This window comes from Saccoglossus kowalevskii, chromosome 16 (genome assembly GCF_978046115.1).
Source record: "Saccoglossus kowalevskii chromosome 16, keSacKowa6.1, whole genome shotgun sequence".
In the NCBI taxonomy this organism is placed as follows: domain Eukaryota; kingdom Metazoa; phylum Hemichordata; class Enteropneusta; family Harrimaniidae; genus Saccoglossus; species Saccoglossus kowalevskii.
The window spans coordinates 29,411,409-29,423,417 of NC_140656.1; the positions used below are offsets into that span (position 1 = coordinate 29,411,409).

Here is a 12,009-nt window from a genome sequence, read left to right on the forward strand (position 1 = left end):
CAAGTTCAAACTTCACACACACAAGGTACATCATATCACAAATATGTATGTGCATTTGTTTCATGATCTCATTAACGATAGCCAAATAGCGGCCATTTTAAGGCCGAAAATGCATCAAAATCGCACATTTTCACCATTCCGGACCCGGATCTCAGTTATGCATGGACGGATTTTGTTCAAATTTGGTACATACATTAAACATAATAGGACCTTGATGCACGTCATTTTTTTTTTTGGATCGGGTTCGAAATGGCCGACTGGCGGCCATTTTGTTTTAAAGAATTCAGTTCTGGATCCGTATCTGAGACATGCTTGGATTGATCGAGTTCAAACTTCACACACACAAGGTACATCATGTCACAAATATGTATGTGCATTTGTTTCATGATCTCATTAACGATAGCCAAATGGCGGTCGCTTTAAGGCCGAAAATGCATTGAAATCGCACATTTTCACCATTCCGGACCCGGATCTCAGTTATGCATGGACGGATTTCATTCAAATTTGGTACATACATTAAACATAATAGGACCTTGATGCACGTCATTTTTTTTTCGGATCAAGTTCGAAATAGCCGACTGGCGGCCATTTTGTTTTAAAGAATTCAGTTCTGGATCCGTATCCGAGACATGTCTGGATTGATCAAGTTCAAACTTCACACACACAAGGTACATCATGTCACAAATATGTATGTGCATTTGTTTCATGATCTCATTAACGATAGCCAAATGGGGGCCGCTTTAAGGCCGAAAATGCATTGAAATCGCACATTTTCACCATTCCGGACCCGTATCTCAGTTATGCATGGATGGATTTTGTTCAAATTTGGTACATACATTAAACATAATAGGACCTTGATGCACGTCTTTTTTTTTTTCGGATCAAATTCGAAATGGCCGACTGGCGGCCATTTTGTTAAAGAATTCAGTTCTGGATCCGTATCCAAGACATGTCTGGATTGATCAAGTTCAAACTTCACACACACATGGTACATCATGTCACAAATAGATATGTGCATTTGTTTCATGATCTGCTTAACAATAGCGGAATGATGGCCATTTTAAGGCCGAAAATGCATCAAAATCACATATTTTCACAATTCCAGAACCGGATCTCAGTCATGCATGGATGGATTTTGTTCAGATTTAGCACAATGTGTTGTACATATGCAGGTGCATTTCGGTCATGATCTGCTTTGAATGTATATGTCACTCAAATATGAACGGAACGGGGACGTGTCATTGACAATGACTTGTATTATTACATAATAATGTGTATTTAATTTCGCGGATTATTCTGTTCTGTGAAAATCATGAAATTAAAACTGAGGGAATATTAATAATTAATACATTTTCAGTAGTAAACTGCATCATCACAGTGTTGAAAATCCAAAAATAAAGCTTATTAACCATTCAAGTTGACCTCGCTGACTACTAACTCTAAATGTATCAGTCCGCTATTTCAAAACTAACAGATTCGCTCAAATCGCACTTTTACAGCCATAATTGAATTTTCATCATCATCATTATCATAACACATGGGTTGCGTGGGTGAAACAAAAAATTAAAAAACAGAGTCTAGGCTCACTAATTGTGACAATCCAGAGCAAATGAGTATGTGAAAACATTGTTTATAGATAATAATTATTGTTATTCTGTTTTTCACTAGGAAAGGAATTGAGTATTTCTACACCTCCAAAGCCACCCATGCCCTCAACATCCAATCCTCCACCAATGCCACAGGACTCTACAGAAGCAGCAATCAATGACATCCTCTCACAGGCAAGAAAAGAAATGGAGGCAATGTCTACAACATCCATTTCTACAAAATACCAATCCATTGCAAATCATTCCAACTTTACCAGTAATAGAAGGGCTTCCCCAGACAGAATAAGACCACTGAGACATAGTGCTTTCAAACCCTACTCAGAAACAGTTGTGGATAGGCATGTTAGCGATTTGCTGTTAGAACAAGAACCACAAACTGAGGCTATTCCTTTAATCAAGAAGGTCAGCAAAGCTTCTTCTGTTGAACGTGAAGCTGAAACACATTGCCAACAAGACAATGCTGCATTAGTACAGAGAGCTATACAACAAGCCGTACAGGAATCCAATTGCGTCGTAGATAATCAGCTGTTTATGATGTCGCCAAGTTTACTAGCAATGACAAAACCATTGAAACGTGTACTCCCACCGTTAACGAGCCAACACTATGATAAATACCCCGAGCTAAACACCAGGCATGTGACGACACATGTAAAGGAGAGATTGAACAAGTACTTGATTCCGCAGCGATTGTTTGGAGATCATGTATTAGGACTGTCGCAGGGCAGTGTCAGCGATATCTTATCACATCCAAAACCATGGAAGAAACTCACACAGAAGGGAAGGGAACCATTTATCAGAATGCAGTTGTGGCTAGAAGATGATAAAGCTATTGAGAAACTGAAATCTATATATGGTAAACGAGGTGAGTTATTTCAAAACATACCTCCAATGTTTTTTGTTGATACTTGTTTTCCTGATCCTGTTGAACTAAATGAAAACAAATAATTTGCAGTTTTTTTCCTACCATCTTCCCACCCATAGTCTTTAACCTGTCCATCGCTCAACACATGTTGTTAATAAATTTGATTGCTAATTAATGTTTTCAAAGGAAAAATGTTAGTTGATGACTGAGTGTATGTACCAGTAGGTGCAGTTACAATGCAACTAAATGCTTTTCATCACCTGTTTCTAAATATGAATTTGTTTGTTTCTTCTGAAGGGGACATACCAGATGAAAACTGCCAAGATGCTATGAACAGTGTTAGAAATACTCCACCATCGACCTCATCAACCTCGTCATCGCAATCTCAGCTTCCACTGCCAACCAATAAACCTTTATTTGAGTATGACAACGAGAACTCCTCTGTCTCATCCATGGGTAGTACTGATAGAAACCAGCAAATACAAGAACAGTTGGCCACATTGCCAAACTTAGACACCTACGAGGTCACAAAACAAGTCAAGAAGCGACTCTATGAGAGTAATATTGGACAAAGAATGTTTGGTGAAATCGTTCTGGGTTTGACACAGGGGTCTGTTAGTGACCTGCTTTCTAAACCCAAACCATGGCAGAGTCTAAGCTTAAAGGGCAAAGAACCATTCCTTAGAATGCAAGCTTGGCTCAATGACCCTGATGGCATTGAGAAGTTGAAATGTATTAAGATAGAAAGAAGGGGTAAGCTTACTGTACAATACTTAATTTTCACTTGTAATTTATTTTAGTTGCAAATTAGCAAAAATAAAATCCAGTGATAGCTTGGCTGTAAATGTGCAACTGGTTCTTAGCAGAACACAAAGAACTTAATATTACGTAAAACATTCTTTGTTGTGTGAGCTTCCCTATGTGTATGAGCAGTTCTGATGGCTGTGTCACTTTCAGGAAAATAAACAGACTCACTGTTAAACTGTACATTACATTAGTTTCACTGAAAACATTATAAAAGTGTAATAGAACACTAGGGTAATTTAAAACAGTTTGCGTGTATATGTATGTACAATGCACATGTGTAAAAAATTTTTTTTTTGACCATAACAATATGGAAATACTTTTACTGATATCAATTTTGTTTTGTTTTCTAGCATCTCACAAACGTAGATCATCTCTATCAACTTTAACAACTGAGAACTTTGAAATGTCACAAGTCTTATCTTCCAATGGGTTTTCGCCAATGAAGAAACCACGTACATTGCTCACATCACACGAGAAAGATGCCTTACTGCTAGCGTATTCACAGGAACCGTACCCATCTCAGACTTCTATTGATTTCTTAGCAGCTGAATTGAACTTGTTACCCTCTACTGTGACAAACTGGTTTCATAATCATCGATCACGATCAAAACGTGGCCATTTAGCGGAGCAGCAGTCAAGGTTACATCAGGATGTGAACGCTTCCCCTGTTGATTGTTCTGGTTATCAAGGGAGTGGTTCAAGCACACCAACGTCTTTTTCTCAGTTAAGTGAGAGAGCTATTAACCTCTGCCCTAAAAAAAATAATAGCCAGCGAAGTCATAGCGGTAGTAGACATTCCGGGGGAGTGGATGAGTTTGATGGAATGGAGGCACAACTTCAGAAAAGTGGCGTTGTTGTAGTGAAGCCAGAACCAGTCGATGATGATGAGAGTATGTGCCAGTACTCTAAGGAGCATTGGTATGTTGGCGGGGAGACGGGAAGACAGGATGGAGAAGATAATGCAGAGAGAATTGGATCTAATGAGACTTTGATTAAGAGGAGGCTTAAAGAAGAAAATTCAGCTTCTTGGGATTATTAAAAGCAATATACATCTTTGATACCTAATTTGGAATTTCATCATTGTGTCGAAAGAATTTAAAAAAAGACGAAAAAAAGACCGAAAAGGGGAAGAACATTTTTAATTCATTTCTCCTTTATGAATAATGGTTTGACTGCAACTTTATTATCCATTAGCTGTCTGACCTAAACTTTGATGTTGATAACTAATCAGCAAAAGGGTTCTAAACCTTTTACTAATCACGTCTTCTTGAGAAAGCTGCTTATAAAGTACATTAAATTTTGAGTTGAAATTCACCTAATGATTATACAATCAAACTGTGCCAAAGCAAAAGTTGTAAAAAAAAGACTTCCGTAATCAGTAGTTATGTTTATATAAATAAACTTTACATATATTAATATTTAATATCAAATCAGTAATAATATAAACACAACTATTTGTAAGCTAATGTGTGAATCATAATCGAGTTACCACTGAAAGAGTACATCTTGAATACAATAATATATGTAATTTGTAAGTGATTATTAGGTGTCAGTTCTCATTGTTATTCTTGATTACCATGTTACATTATACAACTAAATCTATAACATGATGAACAATCGTGACTAGAATAGTCTACTTAATAATACAACTCAGCTCAGGCTAGTGTTATTTGCTTTAGACAGGTACAGACCAGTTTAGACTTGCACAGTAAGGATAATCACACCAATTAATAGAATTATAGGTGATTCTAATTAGTTAAACTAAAAAATAGATTAATTGCTGGTTGTGTACGTTATCAGTGCTATATTCCAGCATATCAACCATAGATGGCGCTATCCATTTTTATGTCTCCAAATTCTATATTGTTTCATACTGTCATTTATTTGTATGATGAAATGTCCATTCAAAGACATATATGAAGCTCCAATTCAAAAGCCCTTACAAGTAGTGATATATTATTCACTTCATATTGTATTGTGCGATCTGTTATACTGGCATAGTTGCATCCTCATGACCTCTGACACCAACTGAAACTAAACCCTAGAATTTAAAACCTGCATGTATTTTATAACTGTTTACATGGAAAAATAAGTGATGCTTATTTTTTTGTGATAACTAAATATATAACTTTATCATAGTTGCCGAGTTTGTGCTAGTTAATTTGCAATCTTCTGCAGCTATGAAGTCAACTTGTATAGCTTGAATCCCTAGTTTTGAAGTCACAATACTAAATAACATGACATTGTGGAATTAAAGTGCATGAAGGAATAGAATATTCCATTGTCTTTTTAGTCTGGGGTGCCAGTTGCCAGTAACTATCCTTTTATAAAATTATTGTGTCCTTGTTTTGCATTGGAGATGAAAATTCAAACCGAATATGTCAAACTTTTATCCGTGCTACACTGTAGTATTTTATTTCAATGTGCTGAAATACAAATACTAAACATGAAGAGTATTTTCGTTTTTTATAAGTTTACATTTATATGTTGAGATATTCTATTGTAGCTGCCAAATATTTTATAGAAATTATAATGCATTTATAGAACACTGCCATTTATACTAAAATGTTGATATTCAAAATGTTTTATATTATATATCCAATTCTTCCATAACTTCAAATGTTAGTGATGAAGTCTGTTATTCTATGTTACTCTCAGTAATGAGGGAATTATGGGCTGTTATTAAACTGGGGTTACTGCTTGTGTCAAATTCCTGAAATATATCTGTGCAACATCTGTATGGTTTTGTTAGTTTTCACAGAATTTGCTGCCACAATATTAATTTTGAAAAAAAAACAATCTTTGTTTTCCTCATGTCAATAATTAATGAGAATGTCTGTTTAGGGATAGTTTTTTTCTAGAATTTAGAAAAAAATTAGTTATTCTTCTGATCCCAAATGTAGGTAAATTTACCTAGAATGTTATGATAATTTAGGTTTAGGATTATTCTTAAGACTAGTGATTGCAGCTAAAGTTCTCAACATGTACTTTGATATCATACTATCAATAACATTGAAATCCAGAATCAGGATATTGTCTTGTTTTACCAAGGTTGGTCTAATTACAAAACGGTTGGTAGTGTGACAGTATTCAACACTCTCATCTGTAAATGGTATTTGTTTAAACAATACTGAATTCCCACAGCAGCATATTGAATGAGAAGAGTCTATTGCAAGATAATCTGTGACACCCTTCTTCAAAATCAGTATGACACTGGGGGAGACACATTATTGTTATAAACTACTACTACAGATATCAAACAAATTAGTTAAGTTTTGGCTTTTAGTTGAAATGAATTTACTTGTCAAAAGAAGTTTACATTATTGTGTAATAATGTAAAGCTGTGACATTATAGAAGCCTCTAATTCTGATAATAGTGATTACCTAGTTCAACTGAATGTATGTAGATGTATTTTTAATGTGGAAGGTGAGATTTTTATTGAATATACAGAACACTGCCAAATGTAAATACCGTGACATGTGCAGTATAAATGTTTTTAAGTACTTTATATTGTATCATTTTAATGAGAAGAAAAATGTCTGTTGGTTTAAACAAATTATCTATGCAGTAAAAAACAAATTTTTAATTTTTCTTTTTATTTTATGTTTTGTATGTCTACAGCAAAAAGTTGATTTGTACCTAATCACGTTAGCCGCCATATGCCAATCATTCAACTGCCATGTGCCAATCATGCAACTGCCATGTGCCAATCATGTTACATTCATGTACTAGTTATGTTACATTCATTTGCCAATCATGCAACAAAGTGCAAATCAGGTCGTAATTATATGCTGATCATCTACCACACATGTGTAAATCATGCATATTCTGCCTTTTTTATCAGCCTGTAATGCTTTCTGTATTTTTGTACAAGTTCCTATATTTTTCTTGAGTAATCTTGCACCCTCATGGTCTTGATGTATAACTATCATGCCTTATTAATAAGTGATGAGGGGGATTGAGTAAATTAATCATATATCAAATAATTATATTATAATGCAGGCTTTTTATTTCAAAAAGTATTAATATTATTAACATGCTGATTACACTCTGTCAATTTTTAACGTTATTAACTTCTGTGTGTTGACTATGAATGGAAAAGAGAAAAATAGGGAGATGTGAAAAAGAAGCATGTGTTTTGTTGGCGTCTTGACCAAGATTGAAACTAGGTTATGTTACTGGACAAGTATATCTGCCTTTATTACATGTGTCTTAAATAGGACTGATTGTTTTTCTGAATTGTTGGTTAAGATCTGCAGCCAGAGACAAATTGTGTTTAATGTGTCTGTGATTCAATTGGGAAATATGGCAGATTGCAGTGTAAAAGTGATGACTGGCAAATACTGTCTGTAGTATTCTGATATTTTATTTTTCGAAAAACATAGTTATATATTCAGCATTATATAAAGCTTTCTTTTAATTTATGTTTTGGTGCTTTTTATTGTATTTGTTTTGTTTACATCAAAATACTGCCATTGTAGTTAAAATGTTTATTCAGTGTTTTCATGAGTGTCTCCATTATAGACCAGTACTGTACTAGACTGACATGGAGTGTCTTTATTATGGACCATTACTGTACTAGAGTGACATGGTGCGTCTCCATTGCCTCATTGAAACGTATATATATTAGGTTTACCAGAGAGAACATAGAGGAATGCCAGTGTAGTCGTATATTGATTATTTACTATGCATTAACAGTAAATGCCATTCTCATAAAGTTTAACAATACTGCCATTGTATTAGTTTTAACATTTTTTTACTTATAATTTTGTATCTGATTCTATTGTGCCATTTGTGATTTTGCAATGTATTTTTGTTACATTTTTACTCTTACTACTGCCAAGACATGTACTTGTTGAGTACAATAATAAATAAATAAAACACTAATCATATTATATAATATGTTGTATTCTGATCATCTATTCTAGGAGCAAATATTTTTGAATTTGAGTTAATTTCCAAGGTTAACCATTTTATGTATGCTGTAATTTTCTATTACACACTGGGCTAGCTGTTTCTGATACTGACTATCAACCCTCATAACAACGAATTTTAACTTGCAACATCTTTAGACACTTCATTGGTCACTGTAGATATTATATGGTTACCTGCATCTTCTAGATAATTACAGAGGAACTTTACAACACCCTTAGACACTTACCTATACATTGGTCTTAGATGTATTATGTCACATCCTCAGACGTTATCATGGTATTGTGGAAGAAAAGTGTTTATGGTCTGGATATACGTATATTGGAAAGAAAGTAATTCCAATGCTAAAGTTTGAGTGTTCAATACAGTTCAAGCTATATCCATCCTAACACTTGCACTCCTTGACTGAATGTCAAGAAAGTTGCTGTAACTTTCTTAGGGTTACTCACAAAATTTAAATGTTTTACAGAAATTGGCTTCTTTCAAGTGTGAAATCTAGTTTCTAGCTTAATTGGAGTGCTGATAGTTTGATACCAAAATATCCCATCAACAGAGTGAGTGAGTGAGTCGCCATGTTCAATTCCTGCTTTTCAAACATGCCATTCTCAAATAACCATGGCTTTTGCATGTTTGATTGCAAAAGACACTCGCACAGCCACACACTCAATATGTCACTGTTTTTTTTTCTTAGATCGCTATGATACCTTACAGAAAGACTACGGTGAAGTGGTGAGTTCGGTGCAAGAACAGAAAGAGTTGGTAGCACAACTAGAGAAAGATCTACTGAGTGTGAATGCTGTGTCTGCATTGTACAGAGGAGAGGGAGAGGTATGGATTATTATTTTTACATTTTTTCACTTTACACAAAATGCAGTACATGTTTGAACATACAAGAGTATTAACATCTATTTTGCACTGCAGTGAAGCATGTTTTGACCATTGATGGGCTGTATTCGTCAACCATTTGTGACTGAGTGTAAAACTCATATCAACTGTAAAGGCTGGTAATAAATACCACATAGATTATAGGTGAGGTTTAGTAGTGTGTTTGAAGGAGTAGAATACATGTTGATTTTTGTCTTTGTAGGGTCAGGCTCAACCCAACATCTCAAGTGAATTGGTAGCTGATGCTGTCAGAGATTCCGCCACCTTAGGTATGTGCTATGGTCGCATGGTATTCACTCCTGAGCCTGACAACTCACCAGTTTGTTTCTATATAACTGTGTTGTCTTCTCAGATATTTACTATGTACCGGGGGTAGTCAGCACAATGGATTTATTGTTAAAAATGAAATGTGTGTTATAATCACACATGTGTTTCGTGATGCTACTATGTTATTGATTTCATGGACTCCCATTGAAACTGTTGGAAACTATTCACATGACATGCTGTCTTGCATTTATGTTGGTGGCAACTCTTTAAATGGTGATAGATTACATGTATTTAAATTTTCTCATGATGAACATACTCATTAACAGAGCATTTTAGATTTGATGATTTATATTGGATTTGAAATTGAATACTGAAAGGGGTAATACGTTGCATGATTATTGATAGCTGGGAAGATTATGTGTGCATGGCTTTATAAACAAACCCAGCTGATGACACAGGGAATTAATAACATGTGTGATTGTATTATATTAATATTTTGATTTTATTACGGTATATTGTGTTCATGTTTTACTGCTGTATCTGGAGATCTTGTTTACCAGTTTTCTTTCCATAAATTCATTTCTCGTATGTTCTTGCTTCATTGCCACAAGCTTTTCACACACTGTTCCCAAAACAAACTACTAAAAAAATGTATTGAAGGGATTTTTCACCACCAGTTCCCTCTTTTCATCACAAATTCACAAAATAGTCCCGTTTATAGTCTGTGCTTTCCTTCAGACAATTGGGACTAAAATAGCCCAATTTTTTTAGTAAAAACTGAAAATTGACATGCATTTTGTCTGTTGGCTCCAAAATTAGGGTTCATTTCTAGAAATATTGAAGAATATAAGAAAAATGTGGAGAAACATCTGGGTGAGAGTCTGGTGGTATAAAAAGGTTAAGCACATAGATAGGATGAATTTTTGGAGGAGGTGAGGTCTTATTGTGTATAATCTGAGTTGAACTGAGTTTTGGATTATTAAAATTAAAAATTACTGTTGCTCAATCAACTCTTGCTAGTTTTGCCACAATGACAGTATCAAATTAATCTTGTGTTTTCTATTATTCTAATCAGTATTGGCAAAAGGGGCATGCACAAGATATCAGTTCTTTCCATATGAACAAAATGTTTTGACACCATTTATTAGAGTCTATGCTTTGAGAGCCACAGAGAACACCACTCACTGACTAGATGTTAAAGATTTAGAAATTGGATAGATGAACATTCTCTCATTATGTACATAATTATTGCTTTTGACTGCTACACTTTTCATTGATAGAACTTTGACCCTAAAACTGATCACAGACACAGCTGTTAATCACCATTTAAGATAACACTTGATGTAAGTTTGCATGGCCTGATTTCATCAACATTGTTAAAACATATCAGCGTCTAGAGTACAAAACTTGTTCAAAGATTTGCACACATTTTTCAAAATAAAATATTTGCAAATATAACTTGGCATAAGTTGCATTGTTAGTCAATGTTCTCATGTTTTATTAATCCATTTGATACTGTGCCAAAATGACCTCTCTACCAAATTTTAAGGTAAAAATAGGGTAATATAATATATGGTGTATATTTATGATAATTGCATGCAAATTTCTTGTATGATGTTAGAACACAATTTTCCACACCATGTATATATCTTCATTGAGTACCGGTATCACAAATTTGTAAATAAAACTAATAAAAAATGGCAAACACACAGCTTGAACTGTTTACTGAGCATTTTAATTTGACTTGGCTATAGTAAAAAATGAAACGTTGGATGTGACACTTGTTGCGCATACCTGCATCTATCCTCATTTTGTCTAAACTTTGAAGAAAGTTTGTACTCTGACCAGTCCACTGTATATTTGTTAACGTTGCCTTTTCTGTATACTTGAATATATAAATAGATGTATCGTTGCAAAAACAACACATCAGAACATTACAACATCACATCAGAAGCTTAGAACAACGGCAGACTGTAGGTAGGTTAGAGGTCATGGGACATAAATGCTCTAAATGTAAATTGGTGCAGTTTTTTGAGGTGCATGTGATTATGGCATTGGTAAGAAATGTGGGAAAGCTTGTGACCTACTTCATTGCCAGTATGCTTTCATGTTACTATCATTACATGTATTTTTTTTATCACCTCTGCAAGCGGTTGCTAAGTCCTGCTTAGCAATATATTCTCAATTTTAGCTAATATTTTTAAAGGTTGCCATAATTTTCTCTATAGTAATGCATGCGCTTACGCAAACTGACAGGTGAGTCTGTGGTCATAATTGAATGTTCCAGTATAGAATAAATGTCATTTTTCGAGGTGTATTTATACTGGAGATGCGCTTCTAATAGAGGAAAAATGGTACTTTTCCAATAATATTTATTGTTTAAAAGTTGTTGTTTTGACTGTCATATCACCATTAACATGCCAAAACACATTGTCTGTGACTGTCAACGTAAATCATCTCTCTATAAGTATTCATGTTTGGAGGTTGTTGTTACGCTTGTCTGATTTTGTAATGCTAAAATCACTATAATACCACAAGGCTTTACAATGAAATGGGTGGGTGTACTCTTCTAATGGAATTTGATATTTTTCTATGATGGTCAAAATAAAAATGGTTTACAATATTCAGGAGAGGAAGCTATCTTACAT

The 12,009-nt window shown here is 34.4% G+C and overlaps 1 protein-coding gene across 4 annotated transcripts in view; it reads left to right on the top strand.

Moving 5' to 3' along the window:
• Nucleotides 1-12,009, top strand: part of LOC100313569 (CASP-like transcription factor) — a 41,885-nt gene that overhangs the window by 24,902 nt on the left and 4,974 nt on the right. For 2 of the 4 annotated variants that reach the window (XM_085491325.1, XM_085491326.1), the window contains 3 exons: nt 1,669-2,469; nt 2,767-3,222; nt 3,627-8,177. In XM_085491325.1, the coding sequence (XP_085347451.1) occupies nt 1,669-2,469; nt 2,767-3,222; nt 3,627-4,315 (1,946 nt within the window). In that variant the 3' untranslated portion in view covers nt 4,316-8,177. Of the gene's footprint in view, nt 1-1,668; nt 2,470-2,766; nt 3,223-3,626; nt 8,178-8,900; nt 9,038-9,296; nt 9,364-11,263; nt 11,339-12,009 lie in introns of those variants that run through there. The other 2 variants (XM_085491327.1, XM_085491328.1) reach the window with 2 other exon arrangements.